The sequence below is a fragment of the Protopterus annectens genome, chromosome 9.part0 (genome assembly GCF_019279795.1).
Source record: "Protopterus annectens isolate FY-2018-M chromosome 9.part0, PAN1.0, whole genome shotgun sequence".
Taxonomy (NCBI): Eukaryota; Metazoa; Chordata; order Ceratodontiformes; family Protopteridae; genus Protopterus; species Protopterus annectens.
The window spans coordinates 1,249,203,579-1,249,231,488 of NC_056743.1; the positions used below are offsets into that span (position 1 = coordinate 1,249,203,579).

The following is a 27,910-nucleotide window of genomic DNA, read 5'->3' on the forward strand; positions in this document are numbered from 1 at the left end:
AATAGGTCCTTAGATCCTTTCCATGCACCCATTCATGAGGTTCTGGACTTTCTGGCAGAGCTTTTTCATTCAGGGTCATCATCGGCCACTATCAGGGTACAATTAGCGGCCATTGCTAATTTTCATGTTGGTCTCTCAGAAGCAAATGTTATGTCCCACAAACTCTGTAAAGCCTTTCTCAAGGGCATCTTTTTGCTCAGACCTCCAGTCAAAGATCCACCCCCACAATGGGATTTGAATTTAGTTCTAACTTCACTAATTCTGCCCCCTTTTGAACCTGCAGCTTCTTGCTCCCTCAAACTTCTTTCTTGGACAACGCTGTTTTTAGTAGCTATAACATCTGCCAGAAGGGTATCGGAACTTCAAGCCTTGTCTGTCCGTCCTCCTTATTTGTTTTTTTCATAAAGACAGGGTAACTCTCAGAACAAACCCTTCCTTCATACCAAAAGTGTTATCGGAAGCAAATCTAAACCACTCCATTGATTTACCTGTCTTTTTCCCAGACTATGCCAACAGGCCTGAACAAAAATTACATTCATTAGATGTTCATCGCCAATTACGGTATTACCTAGACAGGACAAAACAATTCAGAAAGTCAGACCAGCTCTTTCTCTCTTATGCTGCAGGCAAGAAAGGGCTTCCGGTATCGAAGGTTACTCTTTCCAGATGGCTGACATCTATTATTACCTTGGTCTATGAGTTGAGACACAGGCAACTTCCCTCTAGGCCTAAGGCTCATTCAACCAGGGCACTATCAACTTCAATGGCGTTTCAAGCAAGGTTACCACTAGATGCCATTTGTGCAGCAGCTACATGGGCTTCCAAACATACCTTTATTGCCCATTACAAGCTTGATTTAGCCTCCAGAAATGGAGCTGATTTTGATTCCACTGTACTCAGGAGTCTGTTTCATTGAGCCACCCAGGACTAAGATGCTAGGGACGCTGTCCCATCCAGCAAGAATGAAGGCGAGAATGACAACTTAACATTAAGAAGTTATGTCTTACCATAATGTTCCATGTTAGTTGTCTTCTTCTTGCCTTCTTTCTTGCGTCCCTCCCTCCTGCCCCCTAGCCTGGATAGACTCGAGGTTCTGAGTCCTTCCATTTCTGGAGATACAATATGTTGCATTTTGTTCCTTGTATCCTTAGTGTTACTAGCAGGTAATCTATTCTCGTAAAAGAGGATTATAATATTATTATTATAATATTATTATTTATACTATGTCTTAGCTTCCAAACGAGATCTGGGGAGTTAGCGCATGGTATTGTGGGATATAGGGCTGCCTCAAGCCGGTAAAAATAGCTCTCGAGCTGTAGTGTAGGCCGAGTCGGAGCCGAGGATCGGCTCCGAACCCATCCAGCAAGAAAGAAGGCGAGAAAAAGACAACTAACATGGAACGTGTTATGGTAAGACATAACAACTTCTTATTTCTTTAGTTATCCCATGTACCCAAAGAAAATTTGTATTTCTATTGTTTGCCAAATTGTGGTTCTAGATTAGAGCATAACATTTCTAGACATGGTGAAAGTGAACCAAAACATAATTCTGCTGTTATCTGAATTAAGTGATATAATTTTTACTGTGGTCATAGTTTATTGAAGTATTGCACAAGTGTATATATTCTGTTTTAGGCTCCATTTAATTTAGATAACTGTAAGATTTCATCTTGCTGTGACTGCTGGTTTATGACTTTTTAAAGTAATAATTCTGCTGCTGTGGATTTTTATTATTTTTTTTGCTGTAAAGCTCTGATCAACACATGGTGGAGCTTCTTTCCTCATACTTATCATGTCTACAGCTCTTCTTTCTGATTCCCTGCAGAAATCCAGATTGTTCTGCTGTTTTGTATTTTTTTAACCATGTTCATTCAGCCTTACCATTCTTCATCTTTGCTTCACTCCCTCCATTCAGTTTTCCCTTTTCAGCCTTTTTCCATCTTTGCTTCACTTCCTCTTTTCAATTTACCCTTTTCAGCCGTACCATTCTTCACCTCACTCTTTCCCCTTTAAGTTTGCCATGTATCCATCTTCCTCCTTATCCATTTCTTTCACTATAAACATTACCCAGTTTGATTTTTTGAACTTTTGCACTCCTTTCCTTTGTTCTCTGCAATCTTTTCCTCATATACTTTCAGTTTTTGCTTCACACACTGATACATTATTTGTCTCCCCCCAGGACTGCCCTTTTATCGTTTGTATGACTTATTCCTTCCACACACCTGACAAGCTCTGCTTTATTTTGGACCTCATGAATGGTAAGTGAAAATATTTTCTTGTTAAAATAAGAGCCATCATTTTGAAAGACTGAAAGTGTAATGCTTCATTATATTTCACTAGGGTACTATATTTTTGCTTTTTTCAAATAAACCTCTTTCTTGAGCACTATAGCATATTTGGAATGGTTAGGAATGCTTATTTTAACCATTTATTGAAATCATGACTTAAACATGTATTCACCTTACAGAAACAAATGACAAAGGCAAAACAGTAATATTACATTAACCATGTATTATATGCTAATTATGCTTTTTTAGCTTGTGCAAGGAATCCTTTTAGCTATGTTATAGTGTCAATTTGAACACATTTCAAAATGTTGAGTATTCAGACCTTGACTATTCAAATACTCTATTTCAAAGGTCAGCAGTTGGAAACCCATCTCAAAATTGTTGAAAGGCCAAAGGCCAATTTCTGTTGGGTGGTTCAAGCCACTACCCCACATCTGTGTATATGTGTGTGTGCGTATGTATATATATATATATATATATATATATATATATATATAATGTGTGTGTGTATATACATTTGTGTGTATATAAATATATATATATATATACACACACACACGCATACAGACACGTACGTGTGTATGTGAGAGGGAGAGATTCTACATATTAAGGATTAGCTTGCAGAAGCATCGGTGCTCACATTGATTCTTGCACATCAGAACTACACTTATACAAAGTAATCTCTAGCTGAAACTACAATAGTCATTAAAGGAAAACAAAATGTCTTCCTTTTGTGATCAGTGACCCTCCTCCCTTAGGGGAAAGGCTTTAATTAAGGTAATATATAGGGTTGGGGTTAGTGGTAGGGTTAAGGTTACCACATAAAAGTAAGAATAGGCAGGATGGGCTTCTTTCCCAGTATCACTGTACTCATTGGTGCTAGCCCTAAACCTCTCCCTAACTCCCGAATCCTTCACATTACCTTATTAAAATCCCTTTCTGACACACACACACACACACACACACACACACACACACACACACACACACACACACACACACCAGAAGCCCTTTCCCCTTATCTTTTTCTCTAACCCTAACCCACAAACACTCACAGGCACTTTCCTAACCCCTAATGTGGAAACCTACAGTTTATCTGAAACTTTTGGCATTAAACACTTTTGCTTACTGCAACCTCATGGACATATTCTAACTAAAAGTGTCATACGACGTTGCTACTTTTGTTGATGCAAACACATAAGTGCTTTTGACAAGTTCCTACACAATAAATATTTGTCGACATACTTTTATTTGATAGCCTATACTGCTACCATTTGTAGGTGTGTGTGTGTGTGTGTGTGTGTGTGTGTGTGTGTGTATATGTATATGTATATATTCTTATGCATATGTACACACACACACACACACACACACACACACACACACACTTCAGTGTCTTGGAACATCAGGTTTGGGGCATTAGCTTATGTAGATTTCATCATTTAATCCCTTTCCCAACATTGTGTGCCCTTAACTTTAAAATATACTGCAAGGTCTCATTTAGTTGCCTGATGCCTAGAGTTTCATTACTCAGCTTTCTGATTAGCAACTTGTGTTTTCTCAGCTGTACCTGCTCTGAGAAGGGGTGTGTCTGTGGATGCGTGTGCTCCTGTTAGTGTGCTGTAAACTCTTTATTTTAGTGGTGAGTCTAAGTTATGTATTAGTACGTATGTTTCCTTCTTAGTTGCCCATGTTTACCTAGAATTTGTGAAGTACTTAAATGTCATTATCATTTTATAACGTTTTCAGATTTTTTTTTTTGTTTCAGAAGTCATTTCCAGTCATGCTTTTTTGATCATATCAAATACAGGCAGTTGATGCTGTCAGTACTCTGTATCAACTCAAATTTGTAATTTTAGAGGTGGGCTAGACCATATACATTGAATGGTGGCTACTGCTTTTAATGCTTCTCTTTTTACTTTTTAAATTTTGTTAACATTTTAATTGCATGCAAGAAATTTAACATCAAAGAGAACTACTAAATTATAATGTCTTATCAGGCTGTAACATTTCAGTTGCAAATAATCTGTTTCACGACATAGAGCAGAACGAAAAAGAAAACCATGAGTAAAGTAAGACAAATCTCAAAATTAATAAATTGTTATATATAGTCACATTGTAGTAAACAGAAACACATCAAGAATTCATTATTAACGAATACACCTATAAGTATATTTGTCTAAAATAAAGTGACAGGTGTTGTATAATTATAGTTATCAGCAAGTAGTCTTAATTTGGGCCAGGATTTATCACTTTTAATGCACGTTCTTATTTTATGTGTTTCCTTTTCGTGTTCTGTTGATAAATGTTTAGTAATATCTTAAAAAAATTAGAAGCTCTGATCTTTTCACATTTTTGCCATAATCAGTAAGGACAGTATGAGTGGTCTTTGCTTTGTGATATATCTGTGCAAATAAGGAGATAGGTATTCATTTAGGACTAAAACTGTAGACAATTCAAAATACAAAAGTTGAGGAGTATTGACAGAACTTACAAAATGTTCATCATATTAATCACTGCTGCAGTAGCCTTAGCTATATGGGTTATAGCCTGCCAAGGATATAATAGCCAGACACCTTCCAAAGATTCAGGGCACGTTTCGTATGCCCAAACAGTCAGCTCAAGCTGAGCTGACAAAAAAAAAAAAAAAACAAAGTCTGAGCACCTAGTCCTTCAAAGCTTTCCTGCCACTGAAGAGTATGCTCTTTTGAGGCTTTTGAGGATTGATGGTCAATGTTAGTGTGCTGTAAACTCTTTATTTAGTGGTGAGTCTAAATTATGTATTAGTACGCATGTTTCCTTCTGAGTTGCCCATGTTTACCTGGAATTTGTAAAGTACTTAAAAGTCATTATCATTTTATAACGTTTTCAGATTTTTTTTTGTTTCAGAAGTCATTTCCTGTCATGCTTTTTTGATCATATCAAATCCAGGCAGTTGATGCTGTCAGTACTCTGTATCAACTCAAATTTGTAATTTTAGAGGTGGGCTAGACCATATACATTGAATGGTGGCTACTGCTTTTAATGCTTCTCTTTTTACTTTTTAAATTTTGTTAACATTTTAATTCCATGCAAGAAATTTAACATCAAAGAGAACTACTAAATTATAATGTCTTATCAGGCTGTAACATTTCAGTTGCAAATAATCTGTTTCACGACATAGAGCAGAACGAAAAAGAAAACCATGAGTAAAGTAAGACAAATCTCAAAATTAATAAATTGTTATATATAGTCACATTGTAGTAAACAGAAACACATCAAGAATTCAGTATTAATGAATACACCTATAAGTATATTTGTCTAAAATAAAGTGACAGGTGTTGTATAATTATAGTTATCAGCAAGTAGTCTTAATTTGGGCCAGGATTTATCACTTTTAATGCACGTTCTTATTTTATGTGTTTCCTTTTCGTGTTCTGTTGATAAATGTTTAGTAATATCTTAAAAAAATTAGAAGCTCTGATCTTTTCACATTTTTGCCATAATCGGTAAGGACAGTATGAGTGGTCTTTGCTTTGTGATATATCTGTGCAAATAAGGAGATAGGTATTCATTTAGGACTAAAACTGTAGACAATTCAAAATACAAAAGTTGAGGAGTATTGACAGAACTTACAAAATGTTCATCATATTAATCACTGCTGCAGTAGCCTTAGCTATATGGGTTATAGCCTGCCAAGGATATAATAGCCAGACACCTTCCAAAGATTCAGGGCACGTTTCGTATGCCCAAACAGTCAGCTCAAGCTGAGCTGACAAAAAAAAAAAAAACAAAGTCTGAGCACCTAGTCCTTCAAAGCTTTCCTGCCACTGAAGAGTATGCTCTTTTGAGGCTTTTGAGGATTGATGGTCAATGTTAGTGTGCTGTAAACTCTTTATTTAGTGGTGAGTCTAAATTATGTATTAGTACGCATGTTTCCTTCTGAGTTGCCCATGTTTACCTGGAATTTGTAAAGTACTTAAAAGTCATTATCATTTTATAACGTTTTCAGATTTTTTTTTTGTTTCAGAAGTCATTTCCTGTCATGCTTTTTTGATCATATCAAATCCAGGCAGTTGATGCTGTCAGTACTCTGTATCAACTCAAATTTGTAATTTTAGAGGTGGGCTAGACCATATACATTGAATGGTGGCTACTGCTTTTAATGCTTCTCTTTTTACTTTTTAAATTTTGTTAACATTTTAATTCCATGCAAGAAATTTAACATCAAAGAGAACTACTAAATTATAATGTCTTATCAGGCTGTAACATTTCAGTTGCAAATAATCTGTTTCACGACATAGAGCAGAACGAAAAAGAAAACCATGAGTAAAGTAAGACAAATCTCAAAATTAATAAATTGTTATATATAGTCACATTGTAGTAAACAGAAACACATCAAGAATTCAGTATTAATGAATACACCTATAAGTATATTTGTCTAAAATAAAGTGACAGGTGTTGTATAATTATAGTTATCAGCAAGTAGTCTTAATTTGGGCCAGGATTTATCACTTTTAATGCACGTTCTTATTTTATGTGTTTCCTTTTCGTGTTCTGTTGATAAATGTTTAGTAATATCTTAAAAATTAGAAGCTCTGATCTTTTCACATTTTGCCATAATCGGTAAGGACAGTATGAGTGGTCTTTGCTTTGTGATATATCTGTGCAAATAAGGAGATAGGTATTCATTTAGGACTAAAACTGTAGACAATTCAAAATACAAAAGTTGAGGAGTATTGACAGAACTTACAAAATGTTCATCATATTAATCACTGCTGCAGTAGCCTTAGCTATATGGGTTATAGCCTGCCAAGGATATAATAGCCAGACACCTTCCAAAGATTCAGGGCACGTTTCGTATGCCCAAACAGTCAGCTCAAGCTGAGCTGACAAAAAAAAAAAAAAACAAAGTCTGAGCACCTAGTCCTTCAAAGCTTTCCTGCCACTGAAGAGTATGCTCTTTTGAGGCTTTTGAGGATTGATGGTCAGCTTGTGGTGTTTCTTTTCTGGGGAAACCTTTAATTTAAAAAAAAAATGGTTAATACCACTTTCCTGTTCAAGAAAGTTGTTTTAAAGCTAGAAGTTTGTATTTTAATGCACTATCACTAGACTAAATTGTACTTTTAAAAGACAGCGCACTTTTTTTCTTAACAGTTGAAAGTAATTGAAAAACATTTATTCTGCAGGGAAATTGTGTTTATTTTACTTTTCGGTCTAGCAATTTGTTTTATGTTTTTTTTGTGTGAAAAAAGTGACTTTCAAAGACTTTTAATTTTTACTGTATTTTGCTGCTGTTTTTTCTTTGGAAAGGGGCCTTATTTTTAGCTTGATCATGGAAGAAGCTACTGGTCCCACAGTCATTCCTTCTTCCAGCCATGAAAGGAGAAGGTTAAGCAATACAGCCTTTGCCACCATGACAGACTAACAGTCTTCCTCTGCTGCAAGTAGGTGACTCTGCCGTCACCATTAGTTGTTCCTCAGACCACTCATCTTTTATTCCAGATCCCACTGGTGTAGCACCTACAACCATTATGGACTTGGAGGGGGGGGGGTGGTTAGTCATATCCTGTGCGGCTGTTGGGGTCTCCTTTGTGGGCAAGGGAGAGTCACTCTTGTCAATCCTGGGAAAGGGAAAATGAAAGGCTTCCCTGTTTTGTCAGAATGTTGTTCTTATCCCTGGGGGACCTGCTGCTGCCGTTAATAACATTGTAGGCTCTATTTTTCTTGTCAAAAAGAACAGAAAACTACTAAACATGCATCTACTTTTCAAATTTCTTTGGACATGAGTAGTTTACTGTGTCTGGCTCAAGGTATATCAGGCTGTTATTGATCCCTCTTGTAAGGTATTTTCTGGTAAAATAAAAAAGGATGCATCTTTTCATGAAGAGATTCAAGATTCTGAATCTAGAAGGAAGGATACATCTTTTCCTGAAGAGACTCAAGATTCTGAATCTAGACAGGAAGATGAAGAGACAGATGCAGTATTTTCTCCTCTGACTTCTGATTCAAACTCAGAGGAGTGTTCAGTTTCTGAAGCTCCCCATGGGGGTTCTCTTTCTGTCAGACTATTTCCAAAATGTGCCAGTGTTTTCAGTGGGAAAACACAGGTTTCTCAGTCCCTCAAAAAATATGAGCTATAACAGAATGAATTTCCAAAACCTCCACTTATTGCTGCTTCTGTCCACTTTGGAAGGATGTGTGTGTTACTGCCTGGAGTTCTGATAATCAGCCGCCTGTATAAAAGTTCATCAGTCTTAAGTTTTAATACACTCTTCGCAAATCTGACTAAGCACCTATAGCTTTTGTTAATTCTACTAATGGTAAACATTTAGTTAATTTAAGTCATACTCTTTCTGATAAGGACTGGAAGATTATTAAGTATAGGAAAAAAAGTGTATACTGCTTTGATTTTCAGAATTTTGAATTGTCAGACTCGCGTTAGTTTTCTCTGACTAATTGTGAAATTTAAGGAATGTTTTGTCTGCAGTTTCTCCTTGTGAGGAAAAAATCTTCTTAAGTAATTTAATTTCTTCTTTTATACAAGTCCCTACTCTTTTTTAATACAGTTTATGTATGACTCCCCTGATACTTCTTTCAGGGCTGTGGCCACTGGTAGTGTTTTGAAGAAATTTGCCCAGCTGTGTTCTCAGAACCTCCCAGATTATGTTAAAAGTGAGATTTTAATCTCTCCTTTAGATAGAGATTTAGTTTTTGTCCCCTCTGCTGCAGAGCTGATCAAAGTGTGATGAAAGGGGTAAAGTTGATACAGGGAAACTGTAAATGTTTTCAACCCTCCTTTTCCAAATTTTGTAAGGTTTTATCTAACCCCTCATCCAATTTTGGCAAAAAAACAAAACAGTCTCAGCAAAGTGCAGGTAAATGGAGATGTAAAAAGAGATAAGGGGGTTCCAAAAATAATTCTTGAACCTTCCAGAACCAAGAAAAGTCCAACAAGTCAGAATGGCTATTTAAGGGACCTTGTCCTCCTCCCCCTCCCACCCATGCAGCCCCTTTTCCCTTCCAGAAATTCTGAATCTGCAGGTTTCTCTTTGACAACTGATAATTTCAGACAAAGATCATTCATTAAGATTACAGATGGCAGTGAGGAGGAAATTCCTTCTTTCTGGAGGGGGGAGTAATCCCTCAACCACCAGACCAGTCCTTCATCACATCTGTCCCAGAGAGTGATGGAACCAACTCCTTCTTCTTCCAGGGTAGGCGTGGGGGGTTGTTTAATGATGTTTTAGTGGCAATGAAGGAAAATGCTTGGAGACCAGTTCTGGATCTTTCTTAAAACTTTTTGTGTTGGTTCCCAAGTTCAAATGCTGTCTCTTCATAACCTGTCACCTCTTTTTCCTCTTTCAAGTTTCCTGGTAAGACTAGATTTAAAAGATGTTTATCATCATATCCCTATTCAGCCAGACTTCAGGCATTTTATTAAAGTTTTGTGTGTCTGAATCACATTATTGGTTCCTTGCCTTACCCTTTGAACTATCCACTTCACAAGGTGTCTAGCTTCAGTTATAGCTCATAGCAGGTTACAGATGTCCACAGTTTTCCTTATTTAAACTACTTGCTTATCTTTGCAGAGTCTTTTTCAAAGTGTCAGGAATCTCTTACTTGAGGGAGTAATCTCTCACACAAGACAGGATTCCAAGAGAACATTCAGAAGCCTTTGTTGACTCCTTCACCCATGATTGTGCTCCTGTGGTGTCAGCTAGACACCACAGTTCAATGAGCTTTTCTTCCACAGGAAAAAAATTTATCTAGATCTGTATCTATTTCTAAGGTTTTCCACTCAGACTTCAGTTACTGTTAGGGAATACCTGAGTATTTGGGGTCTTATGGCATCTACGATTCTCATGATACCCCTGGCAAGACTCCACATGAGAAAGATAAAGTGGCATCTGAAGTCAGTATGGTCCCAGCACCAACATACTTGGTCTTTTCAGATCGCATTACAGGGGTTTGTCAGAAGGGAAATTCCTTTGTGGAGACAGCAGGTATCCTTCAGTCCAGATCTCTCTTTCTCCTTTCCTTTTCCAAAGCAGTCAGTCACCACAGATGCCTTGGACTTTGCTTGCGGAGCAGTATCAGGAGGGGTAAATAAACAAGGTATGTGGGACACCAAGGACAGATGCAAGCACTTCAGTATAAAAGAGATGCCTACCCTGATCAAGACATTCAACTCAGTGAATCATCTTTGCTTCCCTGGACCTCTTCAATTGTTAGAGACAGTGCCACAGTCATGTGATACATCAACAAGCAAAGGGGAATCTGGTTGTACCCCCTTTGAATGCTAGCCTTGTTAGGTTGGGATATAGCTTCACAGCACAGTCTCATTCTACAGGCATTCTGCATTCCGTCAGACTAAAACTGTGTGGCAAACAAGCTAAGCAGGACATAGGCAGGCCCTCATGAATGGAAACTAGATCAGGATATCTTCCAAGATTTGATCCATCTGTGAGGAGTTCCTCAAGTAGAGCTGTTTGGCTCCTCTCTGAACAGTCAGCTAGCAAGATTCTGCTCCAGGACTATGTGCAAGAAGGCCAGGAAGACAAATGCATTTTCTTTTCCTTGGACAGGAATATTCTTGTATGCCGTTCCACCCTTTCCACTGATATCTAGAGTACTTCTGAAGATTCAGAGGGAATCCCTCAAGATCATTGTGATGACTCCCTCTTGACTGTCGGGCAACAGTAGTCTTCCTTCTTTTGGAAATGGCCAGAGACAATTACCACGAGCTTCTTTATAGATTGGATCTGTTCACACAAGATCAGGGGTGTTTGTTGCATCTCAACCCAAATCAGCTTCAGTTGTCTGTGTGATTCCCACCACTGCTACTAATATTGTAACAATCCACAAGCTGGGCCCAGTAATCAAGGAGCCTCAATCCTCACCACTGACACTGGAAAGGGACGTGCACTTGGAATACAAATAGATACACTCAGTATTCACAAATGCAGAACTCTCTGCATCAAGTAGTTTCCCTTAAGAGCACACAGGGAAAAAACTCAGCCCAGTGTCTAGATGTCTCTTTTATATGTCTCCCTCCAGGTCCTCAGTAAGACTCCCCATTGGTAGAGCTGTAGGTTTAGGTCCTCAGCCGAGTATCCAAGTCAAGTCCTTTAGCACCCTCTCTGTAAACCCAATGCTTCGTGTCCCTGCCCCAAGTAGCTGACTCATGCACACTCTTTAAGCTTTAATTTTCACACTCAACACACCTGGGAAAGGCTGGCACAGATTTACCCGCTCTACCAATTTTGCCCAGACTATAAGGTAGATTCACTGCCACCAGTTAGTACTTTAAGGCTCTTAACAAAGGGGGTCCAGTTATACTGTGTAATATTAATACTAATACAAATGGTAGCAGTTCACCAAAATGTCTAGGCCTTCTGGAGTGGCCCACACAGTGTCACCAAATAAATATAAATACTCTCAAAAGTTAGATACTTTCTACAAGGACCAGCCACAATAAAAGTTTTAAACATAGTTAATAATAAATAATAAAAGAACATGAAAATACTGAATATATATTCACAGTAAACCACAGATTTCAGATCGCAGGAAATATTGAAAAGAAAATTGATGGACAGACTCAGACAAATAACGAAAAACAATATAATCTAAACTAAGCTTCACTGTATTCCTGACTGAATCTAAAAAAATGTTATGGTTCCCTAGTTAAGTTACTTCTACCGCATGGCAAGATGCTGTGGGTTAGAGTCTTTCTAGTCAAGCTTCCCAGACAGAATACTCAATTCTCTGCAATTTCTTTTTGTAATATCTAAAATATAATTTCCAAGAGGGCTGGCAGAATGATAACATCTGGTCACCTGACTCTAGGTTCTCATAGTATTCCCCTTTGAAGCTGAGACAGGAAGTTAGCACAGATGGCCACAGTACACATCCAAATGTTTGTGGCAGTGCTTGGTGCCTCCACTCTTTTCACTGAGCTAATGGACAAAGGCTTTTACCCAGACTTAACGTCTCCAGTCTTGTTTAGCTTAAGGGTTTTAACAGCTCATTTACATTTCCCTTATTTTTCTTAAAGTTAACCTTTGCTGTGCCAGTATCCTCTGTTAAAACATATACATTTATTTCTGCTACATTAATACATGTACATTTCTCTTCATTTCAGCAGGGTGCACTGTTGATACATTTCAACACAAGCAACGTTCACAAATACATTTTCAGCACAAGCATCTGTACAAAATCAGTTTGATGTTCAAGTGACATATAGTTCTGATACATTTGTAACACAAGCATTTTGTATAAATCAGTTTGATATTCAAAGGACATATTGTTCTTTACACAACTCCAGCTGGCTATGCTGGCACTTCCCCATATCATTACAGTCTGCCTGGAAAATAAGGTCTTAATTCATTTTAAGCACCTGTTTATTAGGGATATGCAACAGGTACTAATGGAGGCAGAAAAGCTGCTGCTAGAAGACCATATATTACCAAATAGAAACATTTTTCTACTTTGTCCCAACAGCGTAACCATCATCCATTCAGGGCTAGGTGTTCTCTGGATTTACAATATTCATGTGAATTATTATCCTGTGGCCCCTCTTAATTACTTACATTCCACACTCCATACTAAATTCATTAAAAAGAATTATGGCGGTGACCCCGATGTTCTTCGTCTTCCATTGCTGCAGTCCTGACTATTGGGTATAGTCCGCGTCCCAGTCGGCCCGAATACCAGAGTATAAGGCTGACGTCGGTCAGGGCGCATTAGACTGACGTCAGTACGTCAGGGTACTAATGCGCATGACCGACGTCATATCCTCAGTCTTTTTTGCCGCATGGTCCGATGCAGAAGCAGTTTTGCGAGTGCAGGTTGGCGTACTGAAATATTTCCGAAACCGGAGTTTCAGACCGAAACAGAGTTGGCTAAGTACCCCGTTGGGGAACATTTTGGTTTTTTCTTGCCTCAGTATTTTACCGGATGTCAGAAAAAGTGAATAACTGTATTTCTTGTGGGAAACAGATACCTCATAGGGATTATCATACCTTGTGTATACCTTGTTTAGGGCCTGAGCACGACGTTGTTGTTTGCCGCTCTTGTGCTAGGTTTAACAAACGCACTATTAAGAGGAGGTTAGACTGTGCCAGGTTAGTGTTTGGGAAGCGTTGCAATTATAAAATGCCGTCGGATGCTCCGGCCGCTTCCTCAAGAAGCGCAAGGATAAAACAGTGAAGCCTAGGGTTGAGGAACCGGCAGTCCCGGACGTCGGTTCTTTGGAAGGCTCAGTGGAGCCGGAGGTTTTGCCAGGAGTTTCCATGGAGTCCCAGGCAGAAACTATACTCTTACAGGATGTGCCTTCTCAGGAGGTAGGCCAGGCTGAGGGGCTTCTCAGGTGACTGTTCTTCCCTCTCTTCCCAAGGTAGTTAGGGCCTCTCCTTCTGTTGCCAAAACTTCTATGAGAGGTAGGCCTACTTCAGCTTCAGTGGGGCTTCTCCTACCATTTCAGGTTCTGTACCTAAGAAACATATGCTTAAGATGGCAGAAGATTTGATTACTATGATTAGGGGTTCTATGCCCCGCCTGATAAGAGGCCTAGGGTGGAACCTGAGTTTGAGAGTTTTGAACAGTGTTCTGAGGCTTCAGAATCTTCTGTGGAAGATTTGCAGGAGTATCCTACCTATTCTGATTCTGATGTGGATGATTCCACTCCTACAGCGTCTCCACCTGAGGATTTCTCATTTTCAGAGACTTTGCATTCCATGAGGGAGCACTTTAAATGGGAAGGCCAGGATTACTCTGACTCCAGGAAAAGGCTTAGGGAGTTCTTGTTTTACCCCAGCATAGGCCTTTAGCTATTCCTCCTGTGTTGAATGTGGTGGAAGATGTTTTGCAGAGGCTTCCCTGAACCCTGACTCTTTGCCTCCTGCTCCTGTTAAGCCTGATAGGTATTATAGGGTGCCCAAGCTCATAAATATTTGTTTAAGAGTCCTAGGGCGGACCCAGAAACTATTTCCCAGGGGCCTAAGGGTGTAAAAGCTTCTGTGGTTAAAAATCCTGTCCCCACTGATAAAGAGGCGAGGGCTTTGGATAGGTGGGGAAAGAAAGTGTATACTTCTTCCACTCTAGCCATGAGAGCTTTGAATTGTCAGTTTCACATGTTAAAATATCAGAATTACCTTCTTTCACAATTGAAATCTAAGGTGGATGCTTTGGCGGAAGGTATTGAGTGTAAAGAGTTGCTGGATTTGGTTCATGTGTCCGAACAAGTGGGTAAGCATTCTTTGCAATGTGGTTTTGATGCTGTACAGGCCTCCTCGAGGGTGGCTGCTACCAGCTCTGTTCTTCGCAGGCATGCCTGGTTGAAGGATCAGAATTTAGCTGAGCATGTTAAGACAAGGATTTTGGATGCTCCTTTACAGTCTGATGTGTTGTTTGGTTCGCCTGTGGAAGCTGTTTTAAAGAAAATGGAGGACAAAGCTAAGTCTATGCAAACTGTTAAAGATTTTTTGCAGGTGCAGCCACCGAAGTTTAGTAGAAATTGGCCTGCTAAGAGGTGGACATATCCTGCTTATGATTCTCAGTCTAGGGGTAGGTCTAGACGTGGTAGGGGCAGGGCTCAAAGTTCTTTTAGGCCTAGAACAGGGAGTTCACCTGCTCAGACTTCTGGTGAGGGCAGGGGTCAGTCCTTTCGTAAACAGACCCAATGACCTGTTTTTCAGCTGCCAGCAGATTCACGTCTGGCAGCTCCTTTGGGGGGAAGACTGTCTCTTTTCAAAGAAAATTGGGATTTAATTACTCAAGACAAATGGGTGTTGGATATCATTCACCACGGTTACAGATTTTATTTCCATACAATGCCCCTTTCAAAGGCATGCCAGACGTTCCTCCTCTACAAAGAAAAGAGGCTCACAAGCAAGTTTTACAGTTACTTCACATAGGGGCCATTCAGCCAGTCCCTGTGTCAGAGAGGGGCCTAGGATTTTATTCTCGCCTGTTCCTTGTACCAAAGAAGGGGAACACGTGGAGACCAATTTTGGATTTATCTCTCCTCAACACGTTTTTGGACATTCCCAAGTTCAAGATGTTGACGTTACAACAGCTTTTACCTCTGCTGGGCAAAGATCACTGGATGGTAACTTTAGATCTCAAGGAAGCTTACCTTCATGTGCCTATAAGGCTAAGTTGCAGAAAGTATCTGCGGTTTCGAGCTGGAAATTCTCATTATCAGTTCTCTGCATTGCCCTTTGGCTTATCTACTGCGCCCAGAGTATTCACAAAGGTTCTGGCTCCAGTGATAGCTTACTTCAGGCTTCAAGGAATTCAAATCTATCCTTACTTGGACGATTGCCTGATTCTGGCTCAAGAAAAGGAAGACCTTCTACAGCATCTGGAATATGTTATAGCAGTGCTAAGATGCCTAGGGTATTCTGTGAACGAAATAAAGTCCAGTCTAGTACCCTCTCAAGACATGTGCTTTCTGGGTGTGAGACTGCATACAGCAGCCCAGATGGCCTTTTTAACCCCGGACAAACAAAAGAGTCTGTCACTTTACTTCCATCAACTATCTCATCAGTCCGTGCTGACTGCAAGGACAGTCCTTCAAGCATTAGGGTTCATGGCATCTTGTATTCTGGTGCTTCCCAATGCCAAACTGCATATGAGGAAGCTACAATGGTATCTCAAAAATGTATGGACACAGCACTGTCAGGATTTGGACACTGTCATTCAAATAATACCTTGCATTCAAAAGGAATTTTTGTGGTGGGCTCAGGAATGTCACCTAAACAAGGGACTCTCTGTGACCCGGCCAGAGGCAAGTCAGATTCTAACGACAGATGCCTCGGACATTGCTTGGGGAGCTCATCTAAATGGAAAGTGGATACAAGACAAGTGGCCTGCCAGACTACAGCATCTACATATCAACATGAAGGAGATGTTAGCAGTCCAGTTTGCATTAATGGCTTTCAAGGAGTTACTTCTTCCAGGGCAGGTGTTGATTCTAACAGACAACACAACTGTCATGTGGTACATCAACAAGCAAGGGGGAACACATTCTTATCCTCTATGCAGGCAAGCAATGATTTTATGGGAGACTGCGCTAAGCTTGCAACTAACTCTTCAGGCAAGGTTTCTGCCAGGAGCACAGAACTCTTTAGCAGATGTGTTAAGCAGACAAATCATGGATCCCCACGAGTGGAAACTGGATCTTCATGTATTTCAGACATTGACAGTGTCATGGGGAACTCCAGACATAGATCTGTTCGCTTCTCCACTAAACCACCAGCTGCCAAAGTATTGCACAAAGGGGTTTCATCACACAGCTTGGAAAGTGGATGCTCTGTCTTTCAGTTGGAAAAACCTTCATGTGTATGCCTTTCCACCTCTACCGCTTCTTCCAAAGGTACTATTAAAGGTCAGACAAGACAGGCCAAGGATGATTTTGATAGCTCCAGATTGGCCTCGGCAACACTGGTACCCACTTCTACGGAGTCTGGTAAAGAAGCCTCCATGGCCTTTACCTCTGATTCCTCATCTGTTATCTCAGAAGGACGGTCATCTGCTCAATGTCAAGCTTCACTCTCTTCATCTAACAGCCTGGCATATTCTGTGTTGAAACACAGCAGGTCTCAACTTCCTCAACAAGTTTTAAATGTGATTATGGAAGCTAGAAGGCCTAGTACTAGGAGAGTGTACGAGAAAAATGGAAGAGATTTTTATTTTGGAGTACAGCAAAGAATTTGGAGATTTCAGAGCCTAATTTGAGTGTGGCTCTTCAATATCTTACTGAATTATTGGACAAAGGTTTGTCCTTCTCTTCCATAAAGATTCATGCTGCAGCAATTTCAGCTCACTATGATTGTGACCCACCTTTGTTTTCGCATCCTTTGTTCAAGCAGTTTCTTAGAGGGGCAATGAATATAAGACCCCCACGTAGAGCTCCTACTCCTGCTTGGGATCTCAATTTTGTGTTGGAAAAACTTACTCTACAACCTTTTGAGCCTGCAGCTACTGCTGAATTGAAATATTTGTCATGGAAGACTGCTTTTCTGTTGGCTATTACTTCTGCAAGAAGGGTGTCTGAGTTGCAGGCCCTTATGGCAGTAGAGCCCTATATGATTTTCCATAAGGACAGGGTATCATTACGCACTAATCCTTCCTTTATGCCTAAGGTGGTTTCTAGTGTGGCTTTAAACCAAACTATTCATTTGCCTACGTTTCTTGCAGATCCTCAAAATAAAGGGGAAAAGATTTTGCACACTTTAGATGTACACAGGCAATTGCGTTATTATTTGAGCAGGACTAAGAATTTTAGGCAGTCTCAGCAGTTACTTGTTTCTTTTGCTTTGAGTTCACAGGGCAAGCCTGTGTCAAAACAAACTATTTCTAGGTGGATTGGCTTTTGCATTGCATTTTGTTATTCCCATCATGGCAAGGAGATTCCAGCTGGGATCAGGCCTCATTCCACTAGGGCTACTGCCACTTCAACAGCATTTCTAAGGGGTGGCAACTAAGGATATTCTGGAAGCAGCTACTTGGAGTTCAGTGCATACTTTCTCTAGGCATTATCACCTTCCTATATACTCTAAGACTAGGGCTGGTTTTGCCACAGCTGTTTTACAAGGCATGTTGTCAGCTCCTACTACTTTATAATTTGCCAGCCTCCCTTACCTCTGCTTTGGGATTCTACCCAATAGTCAGGACTGCAGCAATGGAAGACGAAGAACATAGTACAGTTTTGTACCTACCATAAATGTAGATGTTCGAGGATTCCATTGCTGCAGTCCAATTTACCCTCCCTCCTTCCCCTCTGTGTTTAGGGGTGGTTGTGTAGGTGAGTTTACATGCTTATCTTTTTATATATATATATATTGTTGTATATATTATACATGTTTTTGGTGCAGGTTGTTTTGGGACTTGTCTTTTTGGGTCTTCTGACATCTGGGGCAAGAAAAGACTGAGGATATGACGTCGGTCATGCGCATTAGTACCCTGACGTACTGACGTCAGTCTAATGCGCCCTGACCGACGTCAGCCTTATACTCTGGTATTCGGGCCGACTGGGACGCGGACTATACCCAATAGTCAGGACTGCAGCAATGGAATCCTCGAACATCTACATTTATGGTAGGTACAAAACTGTACTTTTTGGCCCAGGCAACAGTGGGTCTCCCTTCTTTCCAGTTTGTCCAAAGGCAGTTTTCACAGACTAGATTTGCTCACACAAGACTGATACACCCCAACCCAAAAACTCTTCAAATAGCTGCCTAGAAGATAACATTTTGATACATTTTAAGCACCTTTTTTTTCTAATGACATGCAGCAGATGTTAAAGGAGAGACAAATGCTATTAGAAAATCCATGTGCAAGTGGAAAAGATTTTCTAGTTGGTGCTTGTACAAGAACCAGGACCTTCTTCATTCCTGGCTGCTAGTGGCTTTTGGTCATTTGTATGAGTAGCTGTCCTTTGGCCCTTCTTATTCCTCTGTCAAGGTGCATTTGGTGGATTGTTCTACTTGCCTGCCCTTAGATCTCCCTATTTCTAAATAAGAGCCACAATTCAAACAGTTTTTGAAAGGGGTTTTATATAGCTGGACAGTCTGAATTGAGGATCTTATCTCTGATCTGAGGATCTGAATCTAGAAACCGTGATCTGATGATGTCATTTTCAGTTGTTCCTCAAGCTCTAGGATGTTTTTCAAGTTCAAGATTCGATGCTCAAGCTCCACTTCTCCATCCCATAATGCCTCCTTCCTCCAGAATACCTCATATTTCCTTTGCCGCTCAGTGAAGAAGCATTGGGATTGCATTGCTCCAGTGTTAACTTCCATAAGTCTACTTTCCCATTGTCCTTATCACTTCTCCTTCCTCTCCTCCCACTTCTAATTCCTTCTTAGTACATGTATGTGTGTGTGTGTATATGTATGTATGTATGTATATATATATATATATATATATATATATATATATATATATACACACACACACACACAACCCACTCCTCTTACTCCCCAGTACTTAGACTTGTGAGAGATGCACTTATATATCCAAATTGGCCAAGACCGGAAGAGATGGTCAACACTTGGCACCACACCACATGGAACACACAGCCCTCCGGAACACACACCAGCATTGCCTTCACATAAAAACACAAACCGCACACCCACCTTCGCAGAGGCTCTCAATAAAAATCTAACCAAACAGCAGAGACTTCCGGGGCAGAAACGCACTCGACCAGCACAACACAGCACTAATCACGAGACACATAACTCTCCTAAACAGTGTGCCACTCAACTAAAGCCCCTGAGGCAAAATAGCATGCCCAACACACTAGTCATAGATGACTCGATAGTGAGGCACACTGATGTCCTACTCTGTAGGTTGAATAAGGAGAAAGTATCAGCTGCCTGTCAGGCGCCAGGATCTGCCACATAATGCATGCACTCATGTCCCTCAACAACAGGTACAAATATGACTCTGTCATTGTACATGTGGGTGTGAATGGCCTGAGACGTACCTTTCCCTGGACTACATGAAAAGAGACCTGGAGGAGCTGTCAGATTATGTAGCCCAGGTATGACCCTAGCCCTGAGCAGCATCCTAACATCACCCAGTATAATACCACAGTACAAGCTGAAAATGATTGATTTCAACAATTGGCTAAGTTTCTGGTGTCACTCTGAGGATCCAGTATCTGTGTGCCTGGGATGACATGATGGACAGACCTTGATGCTTTGTCAGAGATGGCCTGCATCTGTCACCTCTGGGCTTCCGGATACTGGCCAAGGCTCTAGCCACCCCTATAATGCCTTTTTAGGTGGTGTTCCAAAGACCAAATTACTACCGTAACAGCTACAAACAAATGCAATTTGAGGGTCATGCTCCTCACCCTAGAAGACTAAATTTCATAATGCACTCGCTCGAAGCACTCCTTAAAATGGAGAACACTGACATTTGTGCTGTAACAGAGACCTGGTTCAAGGCAGCAGAAAGCACCCCTGCACTACCAGGCTACAACTCATTTCACACCTTTCGGCCCCAGAACTTGGACCAGAGCTCCAAAGGAGGTGGTGTTTCCATATTTATAAAGAATGCGCACACCTCCAGACTGGTAGCCCAACATAACACATCTGAGATACTTCAGGTGCAGCTAACATTGGGTAAGACAGTGATTCAGGCCGTAGCCTGCTATAGGTCCCCAACCATGGCCCAAGATTCACACTCCACATTCCTAAGCACCCTGAGAATATTAGGGTCCAACCTAACACTCTCATACTGGGCGACTTCAACTACCCCTCCATTAACTGGGAAAACTACTCATGTACCAATACACTTGCCCAATGCTTTCTGGAATTCATTAATTCCAATGCCCTGGACCAGCTTGTTCTTACCCCCACTAGAGGTAGCAACATCCTTGACCTGATTATTACTAACATGGGCGACTGTTGCTCTGCACCGATAGTCAACTCCTCCCTGGTTTGATCCGATCACAAGCTAATCACCTTGGAAAGTCACATCCCTCCCACCCCCCCCCCCACCCCAACAAAGGTAACCACCATGAAAAACTTCTCCAAAGCTAACTTTGGGCTGCTAAAAACAGAGGTGGCTAACTTCACAGCACCTATGCAAATGGAAAATAGTTGCATGACCGCCAAATCATACACAAATGCATGGATCTCACCATACCCAATAGAACTAAGACGCTCTCCTCAAAAAAAAAAAAAAAAAAAGGAAGCCAATCTGTTGGTCCCCTGCCATAAACAAACTCTACAACAGAAAGAGGAAATTGATGCGGAATAAGGTGAAGTCCCAAGACTGGAAAACTCCCTTATCAGCCTCAGCAGAAAGTTGAGATCCCTCATCAAATCCTCTAAAGCTAGCTATGAAAACAGAATTGCAGCAGATAGTAATGGCAACCGCAAGGCCTTCTATAGTTATGTAGAGAGTCTCCATGGCAATGCCCATATTTGCTCTAAGCTACTGCACAATGGTCCCTCTTATACCGAGCCAACATATATTGCAAATATACTGGCGGACAGATTCAATGCTAACTTTACCCCTGCCCCCCAAAGGACCAATCACAATACCAGTAGATTGCCAGGCACCCAGTATTACTGCTGCACAGATTAAAACAGCACTGTCCAAGGCCAAGAATACAGCTTCTGTGGTACCTGACAGTATCCCTGGCTGTGTTCTACATGAACTACAGAGTGAACTAGCACCTCACCTGTTTGCCCAGTTCAGTCACAGCCTCACCTCAGGTTTTGTTCCTAACGAATGGCACACTGCTGCAGTCATCCCTCTCCCCAAAGGAGGAGCGACTACATACCCTGGGAGCTATTGCCCCATTAGCCTGACGTATCTGATATGTAAAGCTATGGAACGCATAATCATGAACCTAATAAACAAGGATATAGGGAATCTCCAAACTCTGGATCCTACACAATTTAGTTTTGTGAAGGGTAGATCATGCCTGCTCAACTTGGTCGACTTCTTTGGGTCAGTCACCAGAGCTGTGGATGAAGGTAAGGTGGTTCATACAGCCTACCTTGATCTGGCCAAGGCCTTTGATACCATTCCACACTCGGGAATCATAGAAAAACTTCCTAAGCTAGGCATCAACCTCTATATCACTAGATGGATTGCAAAACTGGCTCACAGATAGAACCCACAGTGTGAAAGTAGTTGACTCCAAGTCAGACTGCCGACCAGTCATGAGTGGAGTCCCACAGGGTTCAGTCCTGGGTCCTCTCCTGTTTGGTATCTACTTCTCTGAAGTCCAGGCCAACAAAAAGGGACTCTGGCTGACAAAGTTTGCAGATGATTGCAAGTTGGGAGCTATTATTAACTTTCAAGTGATGTTGACATCATACAGAAAGGCCTCAGTGAGACCAATGACTGGTGTCAGAACCATGGCCTTAAGCTCAATGCCAAAAAAATGTGAATTCATCCCCTTTGGGAAAAACTTGATTCCCTTGAATTACCACATTGATGGTAGTCCACTGAACACAGAAGGCATTGTAAGAGATCTGGGAACACAGGTTGACAGCAACCTCTCTTTTGACCACAACGTTGCCACTGTGGTCAGAAAGTCCTTTTATGTGGCACATCTCATTACTAAGGGTTTTGCATCCAGGAAGAAAGAGGTCATTGTCTCCCTCTACTCTTCCCTCATTAGACCAATCATAGAGTACAATGCCCTGTTTGGCATGTACCTCACTAGACACCTGCAACAACTGGAGAGGCCACAAAAGTACCTCACAAAGAGGATCCTAGGCCTTAACACTTGTCCTGTATGGACAGACTCAAAAAACTATTCTCTGTCTTATATCGCCTAGTTAGAGGCAATCTCTGCTTGACTTATCTGACCCAGCTCTGTTAGAAATGCTACATTTAAAGAAATCCCAATCCCTCCGCACCACATGCTCCAGAGACCTCAACCTCATTACCACAATCAACAGAACATGCTGGAGGGACAGGTTCATAACCCAGAGACTGCCCATGCTATGGAATAGACTTCCCATACATGTCAAGCAGAGCACCTCACTGGCCCTCTTCAAGAGAAATCTTGATGAGTGGATGGGAAATAGAAAATTCACCCCGGGGATCACTCCAGTGGCCCTTCTCGACAGAAACACTAGGAACTATGGTTGGGAGGCATGATGCCAGGGTAATCCTGTGGGCTAGGCTTGTAAAGGCTCCAGGGCCATTAGCCTAGCACAGTCCTATGATCCTATGTATATATGTGTGTGTGTGTGTGTGTATGTATGTCTATGTATATATATGCCTTCTTCATGTTTCAAAGTTCATTTAAATGCAGTAAGTTTTCGCGGGTATTTTGCCATGTGTCTGGACTCTCTCTCTCTCCCTTTCAGTTTCCTTCTTTATCTTATATCTTCTGGTTTATCATGGCTGCAAAAAAAAAGCATATAAACCTGTGGGTTAAAAAATACGCATTGTGTGGGCATAGGATTCCCTTGTCTGATGCCCACAGGGAGTGTGTGTTACTGTCTTGGCCCTGCTCCCCTAGACAGTTCTTGTGAGGTGTGTGTCGGTTTTAATCCATGTGCTCTTGCAGACCGCTGCAATAACTTGTTTTTGAAGGGCTTACTTCTGTCTTCCACTCCCTCTACATCTTCCACTTCAGGGGCTCAAACCCCTGTTAGAAAGCCCAAGAAAGCCAGGTAACACAGATAGCGTTTCCCTCAGGGTTCCTCCTTGGAGCCACCTAGGAAGGCAGCATAACTTTCTGATCCAAAGCCCTCGGATCCAGTGATTGTGCTATCCACTTCCACAGCTCCCCGTGTTCCAACTGTATCCTCAGAGCCGGCTGTTTCAGCTTGGAGCCCTCCTCCCAAAGAGTGCTCACCCAAGTCCAGACCACCTCCCACGTCCTCCTGTGTCAGGTCTACCTGGAGCTTGTCGGAATGCCAGGTGGATAGATTGATGAGACAGTTTCTCAAGGAGCAGATTCAGATGGGGGTACTGTTGGCTCCATCCCCTTTTGGATCTGTGAGTAGACATTCCCCTTTTCTTCCCATGGCTCCTTCTCCGATCCAACCTCCTGCTTCAGAGTTCTCTGGTTAGATGGCCCAAATAGCTGAAACATTGGATCTGAGAGTGGCTTGCACTTTAGAGTCCAACAATTTCCCTGAAGCACTCTACTCTGACAGCTTTGGACCCAAGTGTGTCTCAGTGTTAATGTCTAGTCGGTGGGTTGACTTCAACTCCAAGGTTTTCTCAGCCATCACTTCCCCTTGGAGCCTCAGCATTCGGTAGCTCGGCCCCAGCTCCTCCTTCAGAGAGGAGGGTGGCAGAGGTTTGGGAGAAGTCAGCTCTGATGGCTTTAGCTCTGGAGGGACAACTCTTGGATCCTCGCGGTCCATCTGCCTTCGAGATGGTGGAGTGGGTCCTCATCCATCCTAGGGGTTTCCAGGTCCCCCCTCCCCCCCGGGTGGATTCTGTTACCAAGCTGCTTTCTACCAGGGCATCAAAAGATCTGGACACCATAAAGCCCATACCCAAGCGGGCTGATAGGATCTTAAGTGCTCCCATGGACAAATCCCACTGGACTTAAGGGATCCCAGTAGATGCCATGGTTATCACTGCAACCACCAAAAAGGAGCTGGCTCAAGAGAGCTCCTTTGTTCATCCGTGTAATGAGGAGTCTAGAGCTTTGGATAGGTGTGGAAAAAGGGTTTATGCTTCATCCACTTTTTCCTTATGAGCGTTAAACATTTTATCCCATATTAGCGGGCTGCAGAGAGACCTAATCGAGTTACACTCTACCTTCATCCCAAAGTCCATGTCAGAAGAGGAATGCAAGAAGTTTTCCTCCAGGATGGCAACTCCCCAGTCAATTTCTAATTCATCCACAAAGCTGTTTGCCCATGTGGCTCAAAGCATCTCTAGGGTCGCTGGTTCTGTCATTGCCGTTAGTCGTCATTCCTGGATGTGGCTGTGTGACTTTGCAGAACCTTTCAAGGTGTCATTTGTCAACACGCCCTTTGATGGTTCATCTCTGTTTGGCCCCACAGTTTGTGATGGTCTCTCCCGCAGCGAGAAGGATGGGAAGACCTTGTCTACCATCAGAATCCATTTTTCTACTCCACAAAGATCCTTTTCCAGGAATCCGGGTGGAGTAAAAAAGCTGTGGTTCAGAAAATCTCAAGGTCCTTTCTAGGATTCTCAGGGAGACGTTTCCCCCAGTGACAGAGGGAGGGAAACATTTACAATGGTAGATGCCACCCCAGGGGCAGAAGGGGTCCGCAAAATCAAGGGTCTCAGGATTCTTCCTCGGGCAGACCCTTTCAGCCTCCTGAAGGGTTGCCCAACTGTCTGTCTCTGGAGACAGTTGGGCGGGGGGTGCTTATCCTTGCCCCCAGAAGCCATCATAAACTATCAATGGGTGCAAAGAATCGTATCCAGGGGATACTCCAGTCCCTTCTTAAACCTTCTCAGACCAAGAACATGCCTCCCAGATGTGTCACCCAGTCAGAGGGAGGCAGCAGCACTAGAAATTATAAAGCTGAAGCCTAGATAGCCATCACAAGTGATCAGTGGGTGCAAATGATTTAAACCATCCCAAACCAAGAACCTGCCTCCCAGATGTGCCACCCAAGCAGAAGGAGGCAGCAGCGCTAGAAATTACAAAGCTGCTACAAAAAGAGTCATCTAAGAGGTCCCGCCCAACCAAGCCGGATCGGACGTTTACTCATGGTTCTTTTTAGTACCAAAGAAAACAGGGGAGCTAAGGCCAATTTTGGAATTGACATCCCTGAATAAATCAGTAAAAAAATTGAAATTCAGGATGGCCATGATCCAATCCATTCTACCTCCTCTGAAGATGAATGACTGGATGTGCTCAATAGCCATGAGGCTTGTGTACTGCCATATCAAAATGGAGAAGCACTCCAGAAGGCATCTTCGTTTTGGGTTGGCAGACGGCCATTGCCAGTTTCAAGTGCTTCATTTGGTCTTGCCACATCCTCCCGGGTATTCACCAAATGCATGGCAGTAGTTGCATCTCATCTCAGACTGCAGGGATTCCGCGTGTTTCCTTATCTTGATGACTGGTTCCTAACCGCTTCAACCAGGCATCTACTCATTCAAGCCAGAGATTACCTGTTACAGTTAGCTTCCAATCTTGGCATAACTGTAAACACACAAAAATCGCAGCTCAATCCTGTCCAGATAATAGACTTTATTGGATCTCGTTTGGACACAACCAGAACTATGCCATTTCTTCCTCCAGACAGGGTGTCCACTGTAAGTGTTCATGTTTCTCAAATCATCGCAATTCCATCTTCCCCAGCAAAACTAGTTCTAAAAGCATTAGATTCTATGGCTGCCATGATAACATTTTTTCCCACAGCACACTTACACATGTGAATCCTATAGTGGACGTTATCAGTTCAGTGGTCATTACACCAGCATCCTCTGTCTCATCCCATAAAGCTATAGGGTTTGCATAGGCTCTCTTCTCTAGTGGCTCCATTTCCCAGAAGTCTACTAATATTATCCCTTCATTCTTCCCCTGCCAAATGCCATGCTGACCACAGACACCTCCCAGTTGGGGTGGGGCATTTTCTGGGACAGACTGTCGAAGGAATGTGGTTGTCTCAGGAGACCAAATTGCATATCAACATCCTGGAGGTGAGAGAGGTTCTCCTAACATTGCAAGCGTTAAACAGCTTTCTTCCTCCCAGGACCATAGCAATTCAAACAGACAATATGTCTGTGGTTTGATACATCAGCAAGCAAGGGGGGGAACCAGATTGTACCTACTGTGTTTTGAAGCAGTGTGAGTGTGGCAATGGGTGATGTCTCCCAACTGGTTTCTAGTCACGATGCACATTCTGGAGAAGTCCAACATTCAAGCGGACAGACTCAGCAGAATAGTACTGATGCTTCATGAGTGGTCTCTGAACCAGTCAGTGGCAAACATGATCTTCCACAAGTGGGGTCGATCTTGCTGTGACTTTTTTGCCTCTTCCCCTCAACAACAAATGCAGCAAGTTTTTTACCCTGAACCCTCCACAGGTACAGCCCCCAAGAGGTGCTCTAGTCCATGTTTGGTCCCCCTCTGGTCTATTCTATGCATTTCTGCCTTTACCCCTGATTCCCAAATTCCTTCAGAAAGCTCATTGGTTGAAGAGCAAAGTCATTCTCATTGCCCGTTTTTTGGACTTGCCAAGTCTGGTTCACCTTTCTGTGGTCTCATTTCCTTTGTCCACCATGGACTCTGGAACCTCTTCAGATCTGTTGTCCCACCCCTCAGGACCGCCTCATCCGGACCATCAAGGTTTAAAATTGACCACATAGTTCTTCAGTTTCAGTGATGGGTAGACATTCCAGGCTTTCATCCCCTGCCTGACAAATCCCAATATCGGCTCACAAAGTTTCTACGAGGAAAATATATAAGAGCAAATGGAAAAGTTTCTCTATTTGGGCTCAGCAGAAGTTCGTTGATCCTTTTTATGGCTCCTGTTCCTGTGAATCTAGATTTTTTGGCCTTTCTCTTCCAGAATGGAGCCAGCTGTTCCACGGTGAATGTTCAGTTAGCAGCTATTTTGCTCTTCCACACTGGGGAAAACTCTGCTACCCTATTATCTTCCAAACTATGTAAGGTTTTTCTCAGGGGCACTTTTTTACTCCGAACTCCAATCACAGAACTTATCAGAGAGAACCCCCCCCCCCCCAAGCACTTAAATTTTTATCTCTGATCCCTCATATATCCTCCTGATTAACCTTATTATTGTGTTACGGGAATGCAAATGCTTCCATTGCTCTACTCCTAAAATCCCAGCTTACTCTGTCCAATGCTTTGTTTGTATCAAGACCAAACAACAACAGTGGTATTTTCTTACATTCTGCTTCCCTCTGGATCATCATCATTCTATTAGTGTTGTGAAATGTTTGCCTTCCCTCCACAAAAGCCACATTTTTTCCATTTTTATCAATTTTGGTAGCACCTTTGCCATTCTTTTAGCCATGATAGACATAAACACTTCATAATCATTGTTTAGAGTTGGCCTATATGAAACTGGATCTGATGGGTCTTTACCATCTTTAGGTATTACAGCCATCACAGCTTTCTTCCAGGATGTTAGTGCTTTTCTTCTCCTTTTAAAATAACGTTATACAAACTCCAGGTTTTTAGCACTT

At 41.8% G+C, this 27,910-nt stretch overlaps 1 protein-coding gene across 1 annotated transcript in view; it reads left to right on the plus strand.

Annotated features, from left to right (window-relative positions):
* LOC122811972 (beta-adrenergic receptor kinase 1-like) overlaps positions 1–27,910 on the plus strand; it is a 2,445,913-nt gene that overhangs the window by 1,639,542 nt on the left and 778,461 nt on the right. Inside the window, exon 10 of the mRNA XM_044084173.1 lies at positions 2,179–2,257. Within this exon, the coding sequence (XP_043940108.1) occupies positions 2,179–2,257 (79 nt within the window). The remainder of the gene's footprint in view (positions 1–2,178; positions 2,258–27,910) is intronic.